The sequence below is a fragment of the Epinephelus moara genome, chromosome 11 (genome assembly GCF_006386435.1).
Source record: "Epinephelus moara isolate mb chromosome 11, YSFRI_EMoa_1.0, whole genome shotgun sequence".
Lineage (NCBI taxonomy): Eukaryota > Metazoa > Chordata > Actinopteri > Perciformes > Serranidae > Epinephelus > Epinephelus moara.
Genome location: NC_065516.1, coordinates 19,693,217 through 19,720,417, shown reverse-complemented (window position 1 = coordinate 19,720,417; position 27,201 = coordinate 19,693,217). Strand labels below are relative to the sequence as shown.

At 42.1% G+C, this 27,201-nt stretch overlaps 1 protein-coding gene across 1 annotated transcript in view; it reads right to left on the bottom strand.

The window, feature by feature from the left end:
* Positions 1 to 26,961, bottom strand: part of map3k22 (mitogen-activated protein kinase kinase kinase 22) — a 52,385-nt gene extending 25,424 nt beyond the window's left edge. The window contains exons 1-5 of the mRNA XM_050056851.1: positions 26,445 to 26,961; positions 12,890 to 12,973; positions 12,103 to 12,147; positions 5,279 to 5,388; positions 2,028 to 2,065 (exon numbers count right to left, since the gene is read on the bottom strand). Coding sequence (XP_049912808.1) covers positions 2,028 to 2,065; positions 5,279 to 5,388; positions 12,103 to 12,147; positions 12,890 to 12,908 — 212 coding nt within the window. The 5' untranslated portion in view covers positions 12,909 to 12,973; positions 26,445 to 26,961. The remainder of the gene's footprint in view (positions 1 to 2,027; positions 2,066 to 5,278; positions 5,389 to 12,102; positions 12,148 to 12,889; positions 12,974 to 26,444) is intronic.
* Between the last annotated feature and the right edge of the window lie 240 nt (positions 26,962 to 27,201).

The window sequence follows — 27,201 nt, the reverse complement described above, 5'->3', positions numbered from 1 at the left end:
TGGTTAACTTTTAACCACAAAGTCTTCGCTATTTTCACAAACACAAATTAAAAAATGGATAAATTAAATTAGATAAAATGTTTGTAGCAGTTAAGACCTCACAAATTCAAATTTAAGACTATCTAAGAACTTTCAAGGCCTTATTGCTGTAACACTGAATTTAGGACGTTGACTGGTTAAGGACCTGTAGACACCCTGATATTCTTCTATTTTAAACGTTTCCTTTAGCCTTCATTATCTAATATATGTTTAGCCCATTGCTAGCAAAAGGAAATTATCCTTCTTTTACATTTGTTTAAAGCTAAAAAAGCCTCAAGTGGTACACAACTACCTCACTTAATGTTAAAATTTAAGTAACGTATAATCATTATTCACCGTCTTTGTTTGCTAACGTGCTAACGTGCTAACTAGCTAACGTGTTAGTCTAAACTTTGAGGATATCTGCTGTCAGGCTTGCAGGTTTCATATGCACATAGTCACAGTATTTTCCTTTGTTCTGAAAGCTTGACAGGCCTCTATGCTTTACGGTTGCTAACGTAGGATTGGAAAGTGGCCGTTTTAAAAAGGAGCTTACAACAGGGTCAGTTCTTTGTGGCTTTGTCAGTTCAAATGACCCCTTTTACATTTACATAATAATGTAATCCACTGGTAATTTAAGACCAGTGATTAGGGCAGCTTTAAATAAATACATATGTAGGCCATGCTTAAGCTACAATATGATATTATTATTTTACCACAGGAGGTAACAAACTCAGGATATCCTACTGATTTCCAAAACAGGCCCTACTGTAAATCAAAGTGAAAGCAGTCACAGCTCGGACAAGCGTAACACGAAAAAAGCTAATTAACAACATGACAGAAAGAAGAGAGGAGCGTGAATTCACAAGATGAATTAAAGAAAAAAAGTTGCTTTTGAAAGCAGTGAATGGAGTTTTCCAGGGTGAGCTGTTGTCTGTCTGTTCCCAGAGAGCAGAGCGGTGTGAGGGGAGCTCTAGAGAAAGAGAAGAAGACCGCAAGACGGAGAAACAGAGGGAGGCAGAAACACAGAGAGACAGGAACATGAAAAACTTGTCTCTAGCTCAACAGTAGCCAATTAGGGCTGTGAAAAAGTGGAGAGGCCCAACGTGAAGCCGTATTCTGCAAGAGGAGCGTGTCGTTTCCTTTCTCTTTCTCACTCCTGAGAGCCTGTGGTTTTCTAATCACAGCCTCACTGAACCAGCGCCTGTTTCCCCCGCTCTATATTCTGATGAATCAAGGCAATTACTCTTGTAAGTTCTGGTCAGTCTCCCTCTGATGTGTTTTCCACTGTAACAGTGCGTTCTGTGTTTGTCATTTCACCCCCTAAGGAGTTGTTTGGAGTTTAGACTCTCTGCGGGTTGTTTAACGAGGGGACAAAGTCTGTCTGTGAACTTGGGCCTCGACCAGGATGTGATGCTAAAGGCCAGACAAGGACCTGAGAGGCTCCCACAGCATCCATACATGGAAGCTGCAACCCAGTGTAGACAAAATGAAGCCCAGCACCAAATAAAGCCTCTCCCGTTTCAAAAGATCTGTTATTTATACTGGGCGCCGCCACTTTCAAAGTGCTCCAGCGTGGTAAACAAACTGTAAGGCACCTCGGTGGGAGAAGGCCGTCTCCAGACAGAGTCTGTGTGACCAGGCTCTGCCTCTTGAGTAACTCCGAGGCTGGTGGTGTGAGGGAGGACAGAAAACACAGACGATGAAGTATTAATTTGGGGTGTGCCTGGAAGACTGGACACTGTCTTTTCACTCACTCCCTCTCACGGGCCCTCTCTCTGTTTCTTTTCCCTTCTCAAACAGCCCGTCCGAGCCTGAAAACACAAGGCCGCGGCTAAATGTCAAAGCAGGAATTTTCCCTCTCTCTTTATGCTACTCTGGCATGTAACTGTGATTTCCACTAGACACCAAAATCCCAGGCATGGCAAAGCATAACAAGAAAGATCCGAAGTGAGGAGTTAAGGCTTGGACAGAGGAGCAGAAAAAACAATACAGAGGTTCCAACATACCGTTTTTCTCTCTCATGCTCCAGCTTGACTCTTAAATCCTGTTGAGAGGAAAAATAACAACAGAGGGGAGTTATGGAAGTGGAAAGTTGAAATGTGGGATTTGGTTTTCTGAATAAATAAAAGCAATAAGCTGGACAAGGAATTTAAGTGACAAACAACATTATAATGACACGTGTTTTGCACTGCTGCTGCTGAATTTTGTCCTGCAGTACAAAGACAACATAATCCCTCGATTTGACTCCAGAGGTGGCATGACACAATATAAGTTTTCTATTTTTGGAGTCATTGCCCAAGAGAGCAGGAATCTGGAGGAGCCTGCAAGTCTGCATGAGGTCATGGTGATAAACTGACATCATATCTGTGAGCAACCGGGTAAAAAAAAAAGTAGGGGTTTACCCCAACGCTAAGCGGAAACTGTCTCTGCTCCTCGCTGTTTGTTTATGGCGCATCATAAACACTGGTGCTTCAAGAGGATTTACCAATTATCATTCCACAGAGGGAACAAACACACAAGGAAACAACTTCAGAAAGCGACACAAGGTGACTGAGAGAAATTAAACTCTGGAAGGTGGCAGGCAATAAAACATTAACTTTGTTTGGGATGACTTTGCGAATGTAGAAGTCTAAATGGTATATTTTAAGACACATCCTATAATGTAATGTAAACCCAGATTTGTCTTTGTTTTGTTTGTAATTAGTAATTAAAATGTTTACTTTTGTACAAATAAATACCAACAGAGAAAGAAAGAGTCATATGATTTGTTGACCAAAATGTGACTTGGTTTATATATATTCAAAATATAAAAAATAAAATAAAATTCAATAAAATATTTCTTTAATTTAAAAAAATCTAAAAAACAAACAAACAAAACAAACATAAATAAATAGAAATAAAAAAACACAAATTAAATGTAAATTCCAACATTAATAAACACCATAATCATATGTAATTTACAGGCAACAAATAAATTCTCAGACACATAACGAGTGTGTATGTAAGTTTTATGTGCATGATGTGTGCACATTAACAATGTATTCCCACCTTGCCGCATATTTCTCTGTCCTCAGATTTCTCATTGTCACAGTGGACCAGTTAAAGCACAACCTGGACCAAACACTCCAACTTGCTTTGTTTGTTTGCACCTGCAACGTGCCGCTACATCCCGCACAGTGTCAAATCTCCTTTTTGATTCAAGCCTAGAATTCCCATGCCGATAAACATTAATGAATGCAGCACAGTGTCACATTAGCATCTGTAAAATGTGTCGGAATTAGACTCAGAATAAGCTCCTCTCAGTTGCACAATGTCCTCTACTCAACTACAGCACAACCTTCACCTGACTTTGGCAGCCAGCAGTTGTCAGTCCAACAAAAAAAAAAAAAAAATCAAAAAGGAAGTGCAGCTGAGGTTTTTTTGTGAACACCCAGAGTGACAGTAAAGGTTGAAGGCACTGCTGTGCTCTTGGTGTGTGTGGTTAATAAACTGTAATTGAGCAGAATGTGCGACAGCTTTAATGCGATACTCAAAAAACCTGCACTCACCCCCTGTAGGTTTGAACGAAGGCTGTAAAAAGTTTATAGTTTGCATGAAGAGCAGCAGCTGTGATCGGACTGCGCTCACGTCCGTTACAATGGTTTCCAATGGCAGGGTGGTTTTACAGCAGAAAAAGCTTCATCTCAAACTATTCACGCAACATAATCCACTTCTTCTCTGATCTCTGTATACTCAGCACATCCCAATCGCTCACTGTTTTATTAAAATATGGATAAATAAGCTCATGCAATTATGATGTAGCTGTGTATTTATGCAAAAATCTAATATTTTTGCATAAATACTTTGATATTGATATTGCAGTGATGCTGCAGGGTTGACTATTTGATCAATAATGAGTAAGTGCGTGGATATAATGACTAAGTGGGTAAAAGCAAATAATAGAACAGCTTCACTTTACTGTAATACAGCCTTTAAAGAGACAGTTCACGCATACTTCCTCTTACCTGTAGTGGTAATTAGCTACCGTAAAACTTCATTTAGTAGCCCAGGCTAGTATTAAATCACTGAACTCAACAGGCTTGTATTTGGGACAGGCCTTTCAGTAAATGAACTGAATGATTGAATTATGGAGAATCTAACTTAGCTAACGACATGTAGCATCTCCATATTGGCAAAAGTTTAAACACTTATATTTGTATGTGCGATCTAAGCAGCTAACTAACGTTAAGCTCAGATAGGTAGCCTTTATACATCCAAAGAACTTGTATAAAGATGAACTGCTTGGCAACCAAATCAGGCCTCTAATTGAGACAGGCCTTTATTTGTCAAAATATGTTGCCACATCAGGCAAGTAAAAGGGACTGGGCCTTTAATTGAAGTTTTAGGATTGGGTTGGGTTTGAGTTGTCGAGTGTTGGAGATAGCGGTCGTAGAGATGTCTGGTTCTCTCGGATATAATGGAACTAGATGGTACTCAGCTTGTGGTGCTCAAACAAATATATCTGAAAAACTCAACAGCAATGTCGAAGCCGAATCACCTCGCAGAAGGAAGCGTACATCTACTCACGTATGAGAGGCTCGTGCTCATGCCATGGCGAGATCTTAACATAACTGGGGTCCCTTCGGCTAAACTGTAACGTTAGCTAGCTCAGTGATGCCAGGTGAGCTAGCAGTAGTTGCATGCCTCCTTTTGCAAGGTTGGCAAATAGTCCCTACGTGAAACTGCCCACAACAAGATCTGTGGATTATCTTGAGTAACCGGATCAAGATTTCCTGAGAGAGACATTGCTGTTGTGTTTTTCAAAGGTATTTTTTTGGCGCTTTGAGCACCAGAAGCTGAGTGCTATCTAGTGCCATTATATTGGAGAGAAGGCAGACATCTCTATAGCCAATTTCTAAAACACTCTGCAACTTACATCAAAACACTCACAGGTAAGAGGAAAATAATGTATTTCTTTTTGGGGGGTAAACTGTCCCTTTAAAAACAGGAGAAGACAACATTAAAAATACTACAATATCCAAAATCTAAGACAATATCTCATATCACAGTATTGGTATAATATCGATACACTGCCCAGCTATTGCCAAGGATGTTTTGACACCACTTCAGCATTAGAATTCCATTTTACAAACCACAAACCTTTTACAGCCACCATTTCAGCCTACCAGAGGTGGTCAGAGGTTGACATCTAGACTCAAAATATAGACCACAAATGCATTGTCCCTTTAAATGAAGCACAAATGGATGCCATGTGTACCTGTCTGTAGAGTAAGGTTCTGTTCTTGGGCTTGTGGCTGTTGTGCTGGGTGTAGCAGCGGCCCAGGGCTGCCAGGTCCTTCATAATGGAGTTAAGCGCCTCCTCGTCATCTAAACAAGACAAACACATATTACTTCAGTGAAATCACTCTCACTCCAGTGAAGTTCAATAAAGAAACTACAACTGTACAATGACCCACAGCTGTTTAAACTCACTTTCCATGGTGACATGTGACCATTCCTCGACATTTACAGTGTCACGGATGAGTGATGATAGCCCAGGAAGGTAAGTGCAAGTCTGTCTGATCGTTCGTCATGTGCTTTGCGTTGGAGGTTGTGTTGGCTCAGACAACGCAATGAGGCAACACCTGGTTTGATACTTCCTGTTGAAATGCCATCTGTGGACTTTCCACTAATGGAAAAAACGTCCAGTGGTGTCTCTCTAACAAAATCGAAACAACACATCTATGAAAAGAGGAGATACCTTGAAAGTTTTTCTCTGTACACCTGAACGCTGCAAATCTTCTCTGATCTTTATCTCTGTTTAGGTGCGAGTGAAGTGAAAGAATTCTGATGCTGTGGATAAACCTAACAATGCTGGTGGCTCTCAAACTCTGTACTCTGCATACAAAAGCAGTGAAAGAGAAAAGGTGTTTAATAATGCAGCATGTGTGTCTATGAGTGGCTGTTGCAGGGGGCGATGTGGTTGCGAGTGCGTGGCCTGGAGCTCTGTTATTAAGCTCGTCAATGTTCTGTATCAACGGAGGGATTTCAGGAACGTAATTCCTCAGCTGAAATTCGGTCTCAGTAATCAGACAACGATTGATCTTTTCTTTTGTCAAACGCTGACTGATTCAGAATCAAAGTGGCTGCAGGCTCATACATGAACTGACTTTGATGGGAGAAATCGGGAGGCTAAACAAGAGCGAGTCGAGTGTGTTTCACATTCACACTTCACTCCTCACAGGGGACAGGTCTATAGCGTTCATTAAACCCTTAAAAATTCATTTAGCAAAACCTGCAAGTGCAAAAGAGACCGGCGCTCAGCATCTAGCCGCTTCTCCATTTCTCACTTCTCATCTCCCACTTCACACTTTCTGCCGCACACACTCACACGCTCTGGTGTCTAAAGGGGGCAATCATGCAGATGAGCATGTCAGACATTACCATATCAAGAGACTTTAATAGAACCAATTATCTGAGTGCGGTGATTACAATATAAAGAAGAGGTCGTTGACCTCAGCTCCTGCCTGCCTCTCAGATGAGCCCCGGGTGCATTCATTATGAAAACACACACACACACACACTCTTCGTTCACTGGGAAACCAGGCCAGGTGTGTGCCCCGCAACACAAACAGCACCTGCAGGAAAGACCACATTCTTTAAAGTAAAAGGGATCTTTGTCTCTATGTGTGCATGTGTATGTGTGTAAAAGACCACTGGGAATGTCATTCACATACAAAGTGTGATAGTAGCACAGGGGAGCAGATGGGGTCCGAGGTGCCATTTGATCTAAGTCCCACTGTACGGCTCTTGTCGCCAGCTGTTGGCCGACAGTGGGCAAGTCCGTTAGGTTCGCCCAGGGGTCAAAGCACAAAAACACCAGGGCTGAACAATTAACCGAATTCAGATCGATATCGCAATGTTCTAGAAAGCAATTTTCGGCACAAAAGCCCAACGCACCAACGCTCCCTGTGAAATATGCGAATGAGAGTAGATAAAGGAAACAACCTGACCGAGTCAGGCTGTTTCCTTTATGTTTCCAGCTAATCTTACAAACTACTGGTCCAATCAGCCTAATATTTTGTGTGCACAATATGACTTTGTGCTCGAGGATCTCTCGTGGTCGTGATGATTCACACTTGTTGAAAAACCTGTTTTATTGACTTTTTATATCGTCACTCACTGCTGACTCCTCGCTCCTCTTAACCAGCTGGTCGAGTCTGCAAGTTTTATGGCAATCGGCTCGCCTACAAACAACAAGCCTGACCTAGTCTGTTGAAAGCCCCATTTTGGCCTTTGTCATAGCTCAAAAACTGGCATCCACAGAAAAGTTTGGTCATCTGCAGATTAATACTATACCTGATATGTTATGATCCCCTAAAGTTAGGTATGATACAAGATGAATAAGTCAACATTCTCATTTTCCTCTGGCTTCTACCTGGTGTTGTTCCATCTTCTGCACAGTGTCGTACCACAGCGGGAGTGTTTCGGAAGCGGAGTGTTTTGCCTAATCAATTTGGACACTTGCAGATTTTGTTGATTTGGTCATTTTTCCTTGATATTTGTGCTTCTACCGTACATTATTCAGCAGGCTATCTGGTTAAACTGTTACTTTTTTGTCTGCTTTAATTGCGTTCGAGGTCGAGGCTGGTGGGTAAGGGAGATTGTGCCTTTGCGGTCGCTGCTCCAAACCTTTGGAATAGCCTAGCGTTCTCAATCAAATGCTCCCCCTCCATTGACACTTTTATGACAAATCTTAAAACGTACATGTTTTCAATGGCCATTGGTTGTTTGCAGTGGTTTTAATATTTTAGTATTTTATAACCTTTTTTACGTATGTAATTGTTCTTACCGTTTTATTCTGTTATATATTTGTGTACATTTTATATTGCTATGTGTGTCATTCTTTTATTTTGTACAGCACTTTGGTCAACTGTGGTTGTTTTTAAATGTGCTATATAGATAAAGATAAACTTGATTTGGTTTGGTTTATTGTTTTTTATTTCCTAAATTGTTGTGCTGTGGCATTTGGACAAGGTTAATACTGTCAAAAGGCTAGTTACAATTGACATAAATCAAGGAATTGTGGCTGTGTTTGACTTTTTAAAAATACATTCATGTTTTAAGTTTCTCCCAGCATAACCTTTATTTATTCTCCTTTACACTCTAAGCTCCTTTTTACTTGGAAGCTACCCCTACAAGCTCTCTTGGCGACCACAAACACCTCTGGCCCAGTCATTACACTAACATAAACTGAGGTCGAACCACATCAGCAGAGAGGTGGACGTCATGTTGGACTATCTTAATATAGCAGCAAGAGTAAAGTGAGAAATGACGGCACACTCCCTCCTGTTACACAGAGGCTAAATACAGCAGAGCGATAAGAGAAAGTTGCACCCATAAAATGTGATTCCTTAGTGCAAACAGCTAAAAGAGACAGAGAGTAAGGTATTCTTGAAATTAATGATGATAACTTTAACGGTTTATTATGCCAAAGCACCAAACCAGAACTAAATGACTGAGAATTAAGTCTAATTAGAGACAATCACATAAGCATGTCTCTTATCAAATGCAGTAGCATGTTGTGATTGTGCCTCATTAAGACATTCCTCTCTGTGGCAACAAGTTTATAACTCCGTGTGTGGGTTGTTTGATTGTGATAAGGCCAGGTAATTGTGAGACAGGTGAGCCACTTATGGTGTCTTCCTCCCTGCGTGCTTGTTTAGGGAGATAACACAGACAGAACAATTGAGGAATGAGTATAATCACAACTAGGTGTGTAAACAACCGGCATTCCTCCACACAAAAAAAATCAGTGTTTCATTCATCTATAGAGCACACCGACCTGAAGCTCCCTGTTGGGACACACAGGACGACGGCTAGTTAAAATATAAGCTGTCAGGAGTGGCGGATGACTAACTGCTCGACCAGGCCTGTACTCTCCCAACAGGGAGGAACTGAGTCACCGTCTCTGTTCTGAATACGGAGCAGGGCTAACCGCGTTATTCCACCTCAGGAAATTAATGGATTTTTGATTGAATCAGTCAAAGATGGACACGAGGGAATGGAGCGTTTGTCCACGCGGCCTCTCTGCGACCACAGCGAACATAATCGTCATGGTGCCATTGTTCTGCGTGTGTCATGCAAGAAAAGTGTGAAGGATTTGTAGAGATGGAATTTAACTTGAGAATTGTGAAATAAATGACTGTGATTAAATAATTTTTTGATGAATCTTCAGGAATTAAGTCAACAAAATGCCCATTTCCTTGATTTTTTTTGTCCAAAACTAAAATATATTAAATTTAAAAAGATATAAAAACAAGGACAGGGGAAAAAGTATTTTATTAAGCAAAAATGAGCATTTTTAGGTGACTTGATTTTCTGTTAACTTCCTAACGGATACCTAGACTAATAGAGAAATGCAAACTTAACAATAATCATATTTACAGCTATGTGTTTGGTCATTTTGCATTTTCCTCCATCTTTATTTCTCATTATCGTGCCTCTCTTTCTCTCTGGTGGCAAGTCTTGTTTCAGTCCTGCCTCTGCAGGCTCACAGCTCCAAACTACCCTGAGCACTGGCAGTCAAGGATACAAAACAAACAACAGAGGCCTGCATGTGTGTATCTGTGTGTGTGTATGTGTGAAGCCTGTGCTGCCTATGGATAATAGTAGAGAGGGGAGAGTGGGAGGGCTGGTTGGCGAAGGGGGCAGTGAGAGTGTGAGAATTGCGTGGTGGCGTACAGAGCCGGCAGTGATGGCCGCCTATAAATGAATTTATTACATCACCGAGGCCTGGTCGGCAGCCGCTGCCAGGCCGAGGCCAGCCAAGGCTAACCACCAGCACAGTGGAAAGCAACCAGCTCACACATCACTGCCAGGAGCAGCCCCACAAACCAACTGCAGGAACTTGAGGAACCTTACGTGACCGAGAGCGGTTGAGAATTTGTTTTTTCTCTGGTATGTGGATAAGTTGGGGTACCTTCAGTTTATTTCCTGTTCGTCTTCGTCTTGTGTCTTGGGTGAAATGTGACTAGCATAAGAAAAAGGGGAATTCCAGGAAGCTAAGCAGAGTGAGCAACATTACACAATGGAGGCTGATTGCTGGGCATTGCATCATCACTCTGCATCTTTCTTTTTTTCCCAGGCTAAAGCCGAGAACGGTGAAAGTGGCAGTGGGTGAAATGAAGTTGGAACTCCAGTCCGAGATAGTTTACATAAAGGGAGTTATTCTCCCGTAGCTGTCTCCGAAACCAGAACAGCTAAAAGAGCTTGGAGTTGAAGACGCAAGGCACAAGCTCCAGCCCCGGGAGTGTTTTAAGAATAACACTGGCTTTGAGAGGCGAGTGCTGCAACTTGCAAGCTAACAAAGTGTGTGTAAGGGCAAGCGAGGCAGCGACTCTGTGTGTGTGAGGCAGGCTGCCTGAATGAAGACATTGAGGGGATTTCCTGGTGCCGAGAGACACATCATGGCAAAGGCATCCGGCTGGATTAGCAGCTGGAGCCAAACGTGTTCTCACTCTGCAGCAGCAGCAGCAGCACGGGCCGAGCTCTGACGCACGACACACACAACACACAGACCTTCATACACACACCAGCTGTAACAAGCGAGGCACGCTCGTTTCTACGCACCTTGCTGTTTGTCGAAACTGCGATACACCTAATTTACCACCTAATGGGTGTAACGTTTAAACCCCTGAAGTTAATCTTTCACTAAGAATAATGACTCTGATGTAATGCAGGGTATCGTGGGTGTGTGAGAATAGTTGCGCAATTAATGTTTGTACAAGGTCCCTACCGAAAGTCTCTTTCATTGGAGAATGCCTGCAAACATTTCCATTCAATATCTAAAGGCTGCAACATTCCTCCTCTTTGCTTTTGTGTCTCTGTAATGCAAATGTAATGAGCTCTTAAAGAGGGTTTATGTTCACTGAATTCAAGTTAAAGAACTGACATTTTGGGAAATATACTCATTCCCATTTTTTCCTGAGAGGTATTTACACTACACTAATGTTTAGCCAGGAGGCACTTAGCTTAGCTTAGCCTAGCTTAGCAAAAAGACTGGAGGCAAAGGGAAACTGTTAGCTTAGCTTTCTCCACGTGCCAAAATTATATCTACTGACACACTAGGTCAAACCACCAATATTTATCTACACGTCCTCACAAAACAATATTGAGGCTTTAGAGCCTGACCTACTACTATAGCTATGAGATGTCTGCTAACAGCTAGCAAAACGCGAACATGCTAGTCATGGCTTCTGAGCTTCTCTGTGTTGGGCTTTTTACTCTCTCGTGCCATTTTGTGCATCATTTAATTCAATAGAAAGTGATTAAATAAAGAAGGGAAAGGTCTCGTTAGCTAGCTTGCTAACTGTCATTTAGGGACTGTTCTTTGTTTATGAGGGGGGAGGCTGTGGTGCAAAATGGGTCAAACACCCCCCCCCACCCTACTGTTGTGTAAAGTTTATTTGGGAGAGCGGTCATTACATGCACATGTTGCACACTGTCTAGTCTTATTAAATGTTTTTGGTTTTGTGTGGTAGGACGGGTGGCTGTCACACATCCATATTTTTCTGAAGTGCACAAAGTGTGATGATGAAATTGGTAAGGAGGATTTGCATTCTGCTTTAGAGCTTAGTTTGTTTTGGTGGTAACTCTTGTGCTGTTTGCTCGCTGCATTGGCTCCAATACCAACACTAGGTGTGTGTATAAAGTAATGGTAATTGGGTCATGCATTTTCCCCAGGTCACTCAGGAAGGCTCAAGCAATAATATTTATAGCTTCAGTGAGGGTCAAGATAATAATAAATAATAATAATATAATTTAAAAAATGAAGTCACACCCCAGCCACCCCCTCCTCTGATAAGTAAAGTACAGTCCCTTAGTATATTCTCTAACTTGCTTTTTGCCCCTGCTGCCAATTTTAATTGCTAGGCTTAGCTGGCTCCTTAATGCACAGACAAGAGAGTACTAACAATTGTCTCATTTAATATTAAACAAGAAAAAGAATAACTGTCATTGTCGTAAAGGTAAAATGTAAAGTGTAAAATGTGGAGCAATTTCTGCAATGCTGATTTTTCATCTGTGACAGTTGGTGTTTACCTTGTGAGTTTCTGTGCTGTCCGGGTCCATTTTGGAGACCGTCATCTATAAAAAACAAAGGCAATACGGATTTGGATCGCAGTGGACAGAAGAGAAAAGTAAAGACTCAGGAATGAAAGCTGCACTAAAGTAATCATGCACACATGGTGCATTGTTTTTGGGTTTGAATAGCAGAACAAACAATTTAATATTGAGTTTTCTTCACAGAGGTTAGTTAGCATCAGGTAGAGACTGCAGCTCCTGCAGGCCGACAGATCCTATGCACATGCAAATACACCACCGGAGAGAGTCTATTGTTTAAGTTGTGTTGCACGAAGGAACTCAGTATGCCTGTGTGCGTGTGTGTGTGTGTGTGTGTGTGTGTGTGTATGTGTGTGGGTGAATTGTTTTGCATAGCCTAGGTGTAGGAGTGCATATGTGTGCTCACAGGCCTGGCAGGTGTGAATATAAATAAATGTGCAACACCAGTATACTTTGAATTTTCGAGGGACGTGTGTGTGCACCCAGAATGTGCAAAATGAAGTGTAAATGTCGGAATAATGTACGAAAATCAGGAAAACAACATTGTTACTAGCAACAATGCAGAAAGCCCTAAACAAGTGTGTACAAAGCGGGCCATCTGGAGCTGTTAACAGCCGCCTCACACTCTTGCACATGTGTTAGGTTTTTCCGCGGTGTTCCTGCCAGAGGATGTGAGAGTGGTGTGTACAGTATGTTTGTGTGTTTCGCACATGCGCGTCTCTGTATGCATGGACCGTATCGCAACCCGCTTTCGAATACTACTCACCCATGTTTACTGTCATCATCAGGAAGTGGCCCTGTTGAACTCGAGCACAGAGCTCAACTTCTCCCTGCGAGCGAAGATTTCATCCTGTGAGCAAAAAAACAAAAACAACACGGTTTCAACATCCAAGAACTGTGCCACTTTCCTTTGGCCTGGCGCACACAATATTTCTGTGATTGCACAAAAACAATGACAAAACAGGACGCAGGTGGTAGTTTCAACACAAAGCTTTTTTTCCAAAGTCAGTGTCACCGCTTGTTATTTTTTTAATCTTTACTTAACCAGAACAGTCTCTTGAGATTGACATATCCTTTTTTTTAAAACTCCTGGCAAACAAATAACAACACGACAGCCAAGAGCTGCATTTAATGCTGGTGACTCGTTTCATCTAAAACCCAGAGAATGCCCTGATGTCTCTTTATTGCCACTCTGAGAACCACGCGGCAGCAGCAGAGGAGGAATTCCTCAGTGTTTGATGATGGAGGAGCCTCGTGCCCTTGAGATCCCACGGTGCGGCAGCGAAGGCAGGCGTGGGTGTTTGCCTAACTGCCTGCCTCAGGTAAAGACCATGAGCACTTAAAAGACAAAGCCAGCGCCTTCTTTATGCACCGAGTAGGTGAGCGCGGAGCAGAAAAACAGTTGTCACATCCCATAATGGAGTGATACAGAAAAGAGTCTTTTAGCTCTGACAGTTTCTGAACCACTCCTCACTTCACGTTGTTTATATACCAAACCATTATTTCAAACTGCAGGCAAGTGAAATGTTGTCTTTTCTTAAAATATGATGGTCACATCATGTTAAAGGCTACTTGCGGACATTTCACACACACGCACACAAACACACTATGGGAAGCATTTGTTTCTTCTTTGAATGCAAGCTTAGAAAAAAAAGAGGAACAGGAACTAGAGAAACAGCTGCAGTACAGTATGGTGTGATATTAAAATGTGTGTGGTGGTTAGGAACTGGTGTGTTTCACCACATGGCATCAATCACAGAGACATGTAAGGCTGACCAAGGGAAAGCTGCAGGGTTTAGAAAGCCAAAAAGGCTTTTCAGTGAGCTAAATTTAAGACCTATTTAAAGGTTGAGTGTGATGGATTTAAGGGGATATAATGGCAGAAATGGAATATAATAAGTATGATTTTCCTAGTGTGTAATCACCTGAAAATAAGAATCGTGCTTTTGTTACCTTAGAATGAGCCGTTTATATCTACACAGGGAGCGGACCTCACCCACGGAGTCCAACGTGTTGCACCGCCATGTTTCTACAGTAGCCCAGAATGGACAAAACAAACACTGACTCTAGATAGAGCCATTCACGTTTTTGCATCGGCCACAATGAGTAGCAGCCCCTCTGTGACGAGCCGAATAGCGCCAGAAATACACTGATCAGTCAGTGTTTTACCGGTTTAAATCACTCGGGGTCTCATTTCTTAACATTATGTGAGCACAAAACAATGCCTGAAAGTCGTGTACGCCATTTCCCACGCAAAAAGTTGTGATCTAAAAAAGCAGACTTGATGGCAGAAACTTTGACCCATGACTGGAAATTGGTGATGCAGATGGTAAGGTGGAAACCTGATTGTAGAAATTGTTGAATATTTTTTGACGCACACTTGATTTAGAGAAGAAGAGACGTCTGTGGATAATTCAGCTCCTGGTTAAAACCTCCTGAACCTCTGGATCTTAAGTTATCAGAGGAAAGCAGTGAGGACACATTAGTAGGCACTAGGCTGGTGAGCGTCGAAGAAACACTGATTTGCAATGTGATACTGCTGTACTTGGCGTTTTTACCAGTTTTAATCACCTGGTCTGTTTGTTTTAGAGAGTAAGAGACGTCTGCGGATAATTTGGCTCCCGGTAAAAATTTCCGGAACCTCTGGATCTTAAGTTATAAGAGAAAAACAGTACACCTTAGCAGGCAGCAAACATTCAAAGAAACACTGATTTGTAACATTAAAACTGCTTTATATTAGATGTTTTTACCGGTTTAAATCACCTGGTCTGTTTGTTTTAGAGAGTAAGAGAACTTTGCGGATAATTTGGCTCCTGGTAAAAACCTCGGAAACAATGAAGAGTGAAGGAATTCTAACCGGGAGAAGTTTCAGCTGGCTGTAATCTGCAAATCCTCATTGATACAGGCCACAGAATCCCCCTAACTCTTACACACTGCTTCTTTAAAATGCAAAATAAACAAAGAAAAGCTACAAAAAACTATTTGCATGTAACCACAGCTCATGAAAGAGGAAGTGCAAGAGAACCAACGACAGGAACTCACTGAAATTATTGCAGCACTTTTAAAGTGTGTGTTGCTCGTCTGTATGAATGAAGATGCTGCGGTCAAAGAAACCTGCTACTGTGTGATTAAAACAAGTAGTATAACACTTTGTAAGTCCTTTAGTTTACATTAAGAACAAATTCTCAGGTATTTTAAGGGTGACGTTTAAGGTCATGGCTGAGTGATCTGAGAACTAGCTGCAACGACCGCTTGTTGCTACACACAGACAACACAGGATCACTGTTGTCAGTGGTTACAGTCTCAGAGTCTCACAGTATTTCAGCCACAATGACAGAGCCAACATTTATCAGCGCTGCAGCCTCGCGAAAACGCTTCGAAAATGCTTCAGTTCTGCTGTTGTGACATTTTGTTTATGATTAATACTTGCTGCAAACTAAACACTCCGTCACTTGATTAACTGCAGAGTCCCGTTCAGAGCAGCTCAGTGAAAAGAGGAGATAACATGCTGAGTTGTTCTTTTATACAAGGGGGGGAAATAAAGACAAATATAATAGAGGAAAAACATTAAAAATGAATAGAAATGCTGCAATAATAAAGCAGTGTGGGTATATAATCTTGTATAGAGGATTCAGCAGCAGTCTGACCATCAATTCCAACACAAAATCTTTGGGAAAACACTAAAGAGCCTCCAGAGAGATTAAAAGCAACACTCCCCAGATATTTTCTGTCTTTTTCTCCAAGCATCTTTTTTTTTTTGTTGCTCTATCTCCAGTGTCCATGTTGCACGCGTCCTTGTGCTCTCCAAAGCCCAGAACTTTAACCCAGAACACTCTGCTCAGACGAACGCTCCAGCCTGTCTGCGGAGACACAAAGACTTTCTCTTTGTGTCGGCCAGAAAACTTTTCATAAAAGCAATAAAGACAGCCACTGGAGCAATTTACAGCCTGAGGGGCCGAGTCACAGGGTGCTGGCGGAGTTTGAACATGGGAACATGCTCAGTGTGCAGTGTACTGCTGTCAGTGGCACAAATCACCAGAGCTGATGGATAGGAGAGCTACAACTTTTAAGCCTGGGAAAGAATGTTTCAAGGGTGACCACTTTTCTGAGAACGGGGTGTTCGAAACATATCACAATATGAGCGCTCGACTTATATTAATCCCCAAAACACACTTTGAGATCAGGCAGCAAATTGAAGGGGGGTATGATATGTCCCTGCAAAGCTCTGTGTCAGGCTGTGCTAGTGTGGCGTTGCTGACCACACATGAAAGAGATGAAGAACAGCCACAGGACAGGTGGTCTCCTAACACCACGTGGCCCGGTCTGTCCACGCTGCACACACACAAACACACACATGCACACACGGGAACAGAAAAGCCCTGTCCTGTGCCAGCGAGTCACCAGATGGCCCATCTGTTTCGCCCCTCTGCCCAGCATGACGCCGGGCTAGTGGTGCCCACAGATCGCCAGCCCAATTCTCCCCACACTTCTTGGCAGGCGGGCGGCGTGACAGCCCGCTTGTTGAAGATCAAATGCTAATCGCCACCCGCTCTTGTTGCTCTGCAGCCACACATCCTCCAAGAAAAGACTGTCTGTCTCTCTACGAGATCATGAGACAAACCTAGAAATGCTGCGCACATCCAGAAGTGCTTCCAACGCCATGACGCACTACACTGTCAAATATGGATAACATCACGTGCCAGGCCAATGTTTCACTGGCAGAGGCCTCTCCTTTGTCACAGTATGAGGACTGTGCTGAAATGACAGAGGAAGTTAATTAAAAAGAGGACAGCAGAGGATGGGATTTCAGAAGAGGGTTGTGGGGAATTGTCTGAGCCAGACAAAGCAGAGTCGTGCTCCTCAAACCACAAACTGCATTTTTATTTTTATTGGAATGACTGCACAGGAATCACAGCCAAGACCGTGCAGGCTAACACGTATATGCATGCATACATATTCAGTAACCTCTTTCAGCTCTCTTACATCACTCTGTAACCAAGAAAACAGCGCGTTGTTGGCTGTAGGTCTCCGAGGGGAACCCCCCCTCCCCCTTTAGACCAGAGAAGAGGATGGTCTCTCCAGCTGCCTAGTGGCTTGAGCCGTATGACCTAATGTCTGACATCTCTCTTGTGGAGTCCCAAAGAAATCGACATTTCAGACAGAGGTCAACTTCTAAACTTTGCAACACGCCTGTTGGGTTCACACTCCAGCGTAGCATGTCTGTAACAACCATTACATGCCAAAATAGACAGTCCAAAGAATCATAGAGATCAGGAGGTGGAGAGGACACGACATCTGTGAGAGTTTGCTCAGTGAGGACTTGAACAGGGGTCAAGGCCCTACACCATTGCAGGACACAGAAATAATCTACTAGTGGGTGGACTGCGTTAACTTCGGACAGAGCCAGGCTAGACGTGTCCTCATTTTCAGTCTTAATGCTAAGCTAAGCAGCTGCTGGGTCTAAATAAATGTCAAACTTTCTTCAACTACATATCTTCTATGCAGCATTTTTTAAAGCATGCTAAACTTAAATAGCTGGTTTAATTGGATGCTCAGTACAAAAATTAGCAGACTCTTTGAAGTGCCATTTCCTACTGTAGAGTGAATAACTAATGGAAAGGTACTTGACAGAGAAAGCAAATTAGCTCGACAACATGGCCAAACTCAATTATGACGCTGAATGTATTAAACTGTGGGGACCTTGAACTAATGACTAAGGAGAAATCTGGACCCCGTGGCTGGACCAGTTGGGAACCACTGTTATATACAGTATATTTGTTACCAATATGTTTAATATGTCTAATAAACCTTAAATGTGAATATTAAATCTAAAAGTTTTCCATTGTTTCCCAACTTACTTTAGACAGTGTTGGAGTCAAGACTACCTAAACCGAGACCAAGTCATGACCAAGATCAGACCAGTTCCACAATGTATGACATACTTATGATAAAATGTGGAACTTGCAAACCATAGGCACTCCTCAAACTGATCTTAAAGACTCACCTATAAAAACACCCACAGAAAACAAAGGAAGATTCCTCTTCATGCATCTCTCTTATTGCTGTACTGTATGTGCGTATGAGTAAGTACCATGTGAAATGTCTTGATAAAATAATCAAAAGGTTTTGCAGAGGTGAATTTTTTGTGTGGGAAATTCCCTTTGTTTTCTATATGTAAACAATCACAAACAAACACTAAGAGGCTGAAATCAACGTAACTTTCTTTATCAATACATGTAGTGATATCCCTGCAGTTGTGGTCTCTGACAACCTTTCAATAAAATCAAGAGTTCTCTTTGTCCGAAACCGAGACAAGTCTGAGTATAAATGCAGTCGAGTCTAATACAAGACTGAGACCTTCAGAAAGTGTCTTTAATACCAAGTTATATACAGCATTTTTTTGTGAATTTCTTTATTAAATGTGAGGAAAGTGAACTAAATATTCAAAATAAATCAACTGTAAAACTGGAACCAAATTTTTACATGTAAAACCATAGCCTATATTTATTTCTGTCAAATTATTGTTGTGCAATACTTCAATTTAAATGCAAGTTAATTTAAGGTATAAAGTCTGTACTGCATCGACTCACAAAAATGATATAATTCTGACATATATAAATGCAGCCTAATTATTTACTTGCCTTGGGTTGTACCACTCAAGCAAGTTTCAAGAGTCTGCTCATTGATTTTCATATTGTATGGAAGTTACTGGAACAGAAAAAACGCCTTGAAAAGTAGGGTAAATACATCTAAACTAAAAAAACAGAACAATATAATGGTTTGCAACATGGTTCGCTGCGATGTTAAATGCAGTTGATGTGCATTTAATAGCTAAAAACCTAATACGGTCCTTTTAAATTCTGTATCCAAAACAAAAAAGAACACAAATCATCACAGGCCTGAAATCATAAGGAGACAGTGAACTGGTCACAATACCCGGTGGACTGTCTGCGTTGCAACACGGGCAGGAAATGAAGGGTGATTAGTGAGCCACGGATATTTAGGTGACTTACTCTTTTTAAAAGGTCAGTGGCGGGGGTGTCCCGTCGGCTGAACGCTTGCCAAAACTGTACTGTGGCCACATGAGTCACAAGCGTAATGCCTGCTGATTCTGGGAAGTAAGACAATACAGTGTGTCCTCCTGCACATTGAGCAAGCTGAGGGTTTTCTAAGCAGGGACGTGTTTGAGGACTGCCGGGCGGTGGCAGGAGTGCGTGGGCTGGAGAACGTCACTCCATGTGGGGCCTCGGCGCTCATTTATCACAACCTTGGCTCTGCTTTCTTTGTCTCACAGGAGTTATTGCTGAGAACAGATCCAAGCTTTCCAGCAAGACACAAGGCTTAACAACTCCTTCCTACAACATAATAAGAGGATTGTTCCCGTCACCTGGCACTAAATCTTTGTTTTATTTCAAATAAAGGAATTTCCCTTTTGATTTGATGCCATTATTTACACATTTGTATCTCTTGTTTCCAAGGTAAATGCCTGCTCAACTGGGGGATTATTCAATGGAGCTCAATCTCTTTGCATTGTGCAACACTAGTGAGTCTCATTTAAGGTTGCAGGAGGATTATTCATTTTACTATCAATTAAGTCTCTAAAATCTTTAAAAAAAAAATCCAAAATTCAAAAATCTGGAACCAGAAAATGTCCACGAGCAGACTGAAATATCTCAACATATACTGTGTGTATTGCCATGAAATTCTGAACAAACATTCATGGTCCCCAGAGGATGAATGCCACTAAATTTGGTGATTCACTTACTTTTCATGTCACACCTTCATAATTCGTCACACTTGGTTTATAACCAAATATCTGCTAAACTAATGGCATTCCCTCAGAGGCATCAAGTTCAGGTGTGTGATCTTGGATATAAAACTGAGTCCCACCTATGGGTGTGGCTGCAACCACAGGATTAGCGTACCTCTGTAAGCGAGACTCAATCAACTATGTGTAAATATGTGTAGTGCTATGCAAATCAACATTGTGTACTACCTGCCACCCTCGTACTTCTAAAACTAAAACCTTTATTTGCTAACGATCAGAATGTTTGTATTGTCATTAAGAGCATGTTAGCATACTGACGTTGGCGTTTTGCTAAAGTTAGTACACTCTCAAAGACTATTAGTCTTGTTTTGTCTTTGACAAGGTTTTGTAGAAAAATGTGCAATGGCCCAAAGCAAGGTATCAAAAGTCCCCTATTGAGGGGAACTTATTGTGCTCATTTCCAGGTTGATACTTGTATTTTGGGTTTATACTAGAACATGTTTACATGCTTTAATGTTCAAAAAATACTTTCTACCATGAACCACTTCTGACCACAACCGGGCATGCTACAGCAGGAGTATGACCCAGAATCAGGGAGAAAATAACAACATCAGCAGCCAAGATTACACATTACCCTGACTTAGCATGTAGCTACATGTAGCTGTGTGCTTGCAGCTAGGGAATGACTGTAACAGAGGGTATAGATGCACTTTCTACTGTAAAATACCCAATAAGCTTTTCAAGCAAAGTCTTCACACCTGGACATGTTCCAGCAGGAATATGATCAAAAACTGAGGAGAAATTAACAACAGCATCCAAGATTAGATGTTTCACTCATGCTAGCATGTAGCTACATGTAGCAGTGTGCTTGCAGCTGGGGAATAACTGTAACAGAGTGTATAACTGCACTTTCTACTGCGAAAAATACCCAATAAGTGCTTCTAAACCAAAGTTTTCACAACTGGACATGTTCCAGTAGGAATATGATCTGAAATTGGGGAGAAATTAAGAACATCTGCAACCAAATGACATGTTTCCTCGACAGTAGCTACATGTAGCAGGGTACTTGCAGCTGGGGAATGACTGTAACAAAGTATATAACTGCACTTCCTACTGTAAAATAATTCCTAATAAAAGCTATTAAACCTAAGTCTTCACAACTGGACATGATCCAACAGGAACATGATCCAAACTTGGGGAGAAATTAACAACACTGGAAACCAAATAACATGTTTCCCTGACATTAGCATATCGCTACATGTAGCAGTGTAGGCTACACAATGTGAACTCTTGCTGAAGCATGTCTGGAGCAGATGAGCATATAAATAATGCGATGACGTCAGCTTGTCTGTCAAGTATTTTAAACGGTTTTTGCTCACAGAAATTACTTTTACATACATTTACCTTATTACCTGTAACTTCGGCCATGTTGAATATGCACATCTGACATTGTAACATTATAAATAAGACAGAAGATAAAGAAACGCAGTATGTCCCTTTCAATCATTTTGTCCAAGATACCGACACAGTTTCCCAGAGCCGAAGAAGACACCTTAAAATAGCTTGTATTCATACAGATTTCAATTATATTCACTTAGTAATGATATGCAGAAGATAAACAGCAAAGCCTCACATCTGAGGATCTGGAACCAGTGAATGTTACTTACATGATTCATCAATCCTAAGTTTGAGCGTTGGTTTCATCACTCATCAATTTTTAACCCATGAAATTTCAAGAAGACAATAGTAGTCACAGGAGGAAGTAGCTGGTATAATGAGGGCCCAAAGGGACATATGAATAGTGGAGCTGATGCACTATGTTAACTCAATCCACTGGTACCAATCAGACTCCATTGTAAGAGGATCCTCCTCAGTGAAAGTGATGGCTCTATTAGCTCAGAGATAAGATCTGTCTGCCATTATCATCAACCACACAACACCGGCTAAAAATAGCCGATTGAAGGAGTGATTCTCCTGCCGTCCACAACATATCCACTCCCCGGATCACCAGAACCATATTCTCCCCCCCATGAGAGGAATCCAAGCACAATCTGTAAAGTAAGCTGTCTTTTCCATTATGCAGTGACATGCTATTACAAGCACATTCATTCATTGTGTTTCTCCACCCAAATGCAGCCATGCAGAGACAGCTCATAGACTTAAACCCATTTCACGAGACAGAATGTCAAACAGCTGTGGTTCAGGAAGAGGCAGGAAAGTATTTCTGCTCTGCCACCAAAGCTTTATCCATGAAGAGTGTCTCTGGTTTCTGGGCTTTTGATACTCAAGAGGCTGAGTGAGTATAACAATGAAAAATCCAAAAGCAATTTCATGATTTAATTTCATGAGTCCCCCCCCGTGGATTCCATTTAACATTTCTGCAACCAACTACAAACAGGCCTCGCTTCTTTGTATATGTACTCATATTTGAATACATCAAATCCAATCAAAAACAAGGACCAGTTAATGTGTTTCACAAGACTTTTTTTTTTTTTTACCACAAAGTTGTCCTCAGCGGTATTGTGTGAGTCCAGTCTGGCTTTGTTGTGTCTATCTGGCTGTCCTTGCCTTCTCTGCTGTTGATGGCTTTGTCCTTACGGTCAGACAAGCCGTGCAGACAAAGCTCAATCAAGACAACTTCCTCTTGGTTTCTGGAGAGAAGGGGGCTGGACCTTGCCGATAACACAAGGCAACCCAGACTGACTTCAGGAAGCGGTCAGACCTCTCCACTCTCTACTTTTGTAGGCCTAATTTGAAAGCGATAAGAGTTGCATTTTCTTCCATTAGCCTCTACAAAAGACCTCTTAATTTCAAAGCAATGATCTGGTGTAATATTTGTGAAGTTAAAAATAAAACTGAAGCATCATATATACATAACAAGACTCTTAATTCAGTATTCACATCCAGAAGCAGCACAGTCAGTAGTTACTGCTTTACGTCATCTTTGGGTGTGCCGCAACCCACTTTGCACACCTGTATTTGTGTAGTGTCATTCTTCCTACATTGCACACAAGCACAAGCTCTGTTTAGCAAGTGTTGGAAAACTGAGATCTTTAGGTCAATTCACAGATTTTTCACAGAGTTCATATTTGGGTCCTGTCCTGAAGCCACTCCAGCATTTTTTCTCTCGTCTTTGCCGAGCAGAGAAGTGAATCATTGCTCAACTGAGAGATGAGATTATTTTCCTCAAGGATGTGTCTGTGTTTGTCCCTGCTCATTTTTCTCTCCGTCTTGTGTCTCGTGAAGCATGATGCTGCAACTACCCTGCTTTACCACAGGGATGGTATAATCCAGGTGGCTGATATTTGGGTTGAGCCAGATACAGCACTTGGCAGTCAGAGCTCCGTTTCTTGTCTTGTCGGACTAGACGATCTTTTTCCTCTCATGTTTTGAGTCCTCTGTGCCATCTGGCAAAGTCTGAGAGAGCTTTCTTTAGTGGCTTTCTATGTGCTACACTGCTCTGATCGATGGGGTGCTGAAGAGACGGTTGCCCTTCTGTTTGGCTCTCCCATCTCTGCAGAGAACTGTAGCTCTCTTACAGTGGTTACTTGGTTTTTGCTTACATCTGGACCTTTCTTGCCCAGTTGGGTCAGACTGGCAGCTTAAGGCAGAGTCTTGGTAGTAGTACCAAATTTTTTCCATTACATCTCTGGCTCCATGCCTCAGCAGAGTGCCACCTAAGACAGTGGTTCCCAACTGGTCCAGCTACGGGGTCCAGAATTCTCCTCAGTCATGAGTTCACGGTCCACACATTTTAATACATTCAGCATCATACTTGCGTTTGGCCATGTCGTCGAGCTAGTTTGCTGTCTCTGTCAAGTAGCTGTCGTCAAGCTAGTTTGCTGTCTCTGTCAAGTAGCTGTCCATTCGTCACTCTACAGCAGGAATTGCCACTTCAAAATAAAAACTCGGTGCTGAAAATTCACTGTACTTCAAAATCGAGGGGTTTTTTTTACATGTTCCTGATCCACTTTTGGAACGCTACCCACCAGTTAGGAACCACTCATCTAAGAGGTGTAGAGAGAATTCCTTGGACCTTGGTTTATGATGTTTATGAATTGACTTAGGTCCACATTAACTCAACTTTTAAAGGGACAGTTCACCCTAAAGTGAAAAATACATATTTCTCCTCTTGACTGTGTAGAGCTATTTCGGAATCTAGATTGTTTTGGTGTGAGTTGCCGAGTGTCGGAGATATTGGCCGTAGAGATGTTTGGCATCTCTGGAATATGATGGAACTAGATGGCACTCAGCTTGTGGTGCTCAAATCGGCAGATACTCAAGATAATCCACAGACCTTGTAGTGAGGAGTTTCACGTAGGAACTACTTTCTTTCTACCAAACTACAGCTGCCAACCCAATCACCATGAAGAAGGAAGTGTGCATCTCCTCATGGACGAGAGGCTCGTGCTCGTGACAGCACAAGATGCAAATAATAATGTCCTCCTCGGCTGAGCTGTAACTGTAGCTAGCTCAGTGGTGCTAGGTGAGCTAGCAATAGATGCACGCTTCCTTCTGCGTGGTGATACATTTGGTGGGTGTAGTTTGGAAAAAGAAAATAGTTCCCTCATGAGACCACTCTCAACAAGGTCTGTGGATTATCTTGAGTAATCGGGTCATGATTTCTGTAAAGAGACTGTTCAGTTCTTCAAATGTAATTTTTGGCACTTTGAGCACCACACGCCGAGCGCCATCTAAATCTAGTGTTGGAAAACTATATATTTTTGGGATGAACTATCCCTTAAGTTTCAATAGATATCAAATCTTTAAAGGCGTGTTTGCTTTGTCATTATGGATTAACATCTACAAAGTTATGGAACTTGCAATAGACAGATTGGGGAGGAAAATACCAAAATCGAAAGCAGCAGAGGCAAAGATATTCTGACTTTAAGTTGAATCAAGCTTCAGTAATGCTGGCTCCTACATTTCCCATCATGCAATCAACTGCATTTTTCTCTAAGGGCCGGTTCCCATGTCTTTCAAGCCTCTCACCTGCACTTTGTAAAGCAGGCTTTCCATTAGACTGCAAGACAAAAGTTTCCCAAGCTACTGTTCACTGTACTCAACATCTCCGCCGCCTGGCACGCTATGAACAGTAATATACTAACTAATAATACTGCATCAAGCTTATTAAGAGAGTATGACACTTAATGATAAACTTGTTTTGCCTCCTATTGTAACCTGGCAACATCCAAAACAGGCCTTCGAGGGAAGATAATAAGCCTGCTTATATGACTCACAGTAACCTTTCACCTCCAACCCTCTGGTCAGTGGGCGTCTGGCGATCAATCAGGCTTCTGTAAATTTGGCATATGAAAGCATTACTTCACACTCCTCACTGGGGGGAGGCGGCGTGAGGGAGAAGAGGTCGTTCTGATTAAGACTCTCAGCTTGAAATTGTACAGAGAGTTGACAGCAGGATGTTAAGGAGAGATGGAGACAATTTTCTCTGAGAAATATAAGCTGCATGAGTGAACTCCAAAACTCTCCTTAAGCACCTGACAAACACAGCTGACCTTGCGCCAGGTTAACCTGCACAACAGACAGTCGAACCATAAACTCTTCCTCATTAGTCCCATCAAAACACAATTAACAACCCGTCGCTTCTGTCTCTGGCTGGCATATTTGCTGTGGGATCCAGTCCTGTTATCAGCCAAATGGATTGTTTTGCTTGAGGCACACCAACCATATCTGTGGGCGGCTTCCACTTGACAGTTTGACTCTCACTTTAAGGCTATTTCGGAGCCCCCCGGGGCACGCCAATGTGCTGATAAACTCATCCGTCAGTCGGCTGCTCAGACTCCTGCGAGTGCACTTCATGTTGGTTTGATTTGATGAACATGATGGCCTCATTAAAATCTAATTTGGAGGATTGTCTCAGAGGTCTGCCATGGCAGGAATGTGTGGTGAGGCTGTGGACGAAGCTCACCAGCATCCTCATCACTTTTACAAGCCTGGACTGCTGTGGAAATGTGCAGGGATCAGGACGACGGTTGAGGGAGGAAAAAATGAAGCATGTGAAGGACTTTTCAGGACAAGAGGATCCCTCCTTTCAAGGGAAACACCAGATTAACTGACCACTGTGAATCACAGAGGTCTGGAAGACTGAGAGCAGAGACGAAAAAGGACACAGGACATGAATGAGTCTACAAGCACAGGATGACAGTGACTTTCCAGAGATCACTCACACCTCCAGACATGGACACACACCAAACACCAGACATGCAAACATTTATCCAAGCAACAAAGTATGACATATCAACCAAGATATTCTAACAACAAATATTGCAGATGATTATGGGCCTCCACGTTCAAATCTAAGATTGTTCAAATAACAATCCACATTCGCAAGAAGTCCTGTTTAGTAAGGTTGTAATCAGTAAACATGGTGCACATGTTCGTGTTTTATTAAAACAGTAATTAAAACTACAAATGACTATTTTAATACCGGCCCCAAGTCAGTTTGAATGTGCTGGCATCTCATTTGGTGTAAACAGGAAATAACAGTCTAAAAGCAGTGATCTCACCAAACAAATCGTGACTGCACACTTACCTTGTTATCACTGTGTCTCCATGTTGTAGTTGCGTCTGCGGGATGTGTGAAGATGGATTAATTGTCCGAGTATAAGTTATCACAGATAAACGTCAGGAAGAGCGGAAAAATCCCAACAGATGCAGAGCAAACCTTCCTCCAAATAACAGTGGGCTGATATCCGGAAACTGCGCTCAGTGCTGAAGAATTACAAATACAAGCTGTGTTGAGGCAGAGAGATCTCCTGTGCTCCCAGGTGCATGATCCAGAGCTGTGTTTACACACAGAGACAAACTGCAATGGCTGATGTGTTCCAGAGGAAAGTTTTTTTCTCTCACCCTGCTCTTCGCTTGTCTCCACACACACTACAGAGAGGAGCTGAGTTTTTCCCTGGAGCTGCGCCTCTGATGTCAGCAACAACGTGAGCTTCAGGAAGTGGTGACGCTCTCCGGTGGTGCGTTTCCAAGGCAGCGGCGGCAAAGTGCAGCAGGCACCGCCCCCCTGTGGACACCTGGAGCAAGTACAACATCTGCTGCACATGCCTGGTTGAACCCTTTGACACCTGAACACATTGGCTTGGTTTCTTTCAACAACCTGGGAAGAAGGCAAATGAGCAACAGAAGAAGACATGACCCCAAACATTTGCAAGAAATTAGTAAGAAGTGAAAATTCAAAATATGAAAACTATTATAAAAAAAAAATCAAAACATGAAAATTAGTGGGGGGAAAAAGAAAGAAAATTCAATACATGAAAATAAGTTTTAAAAAAAACAAAAAA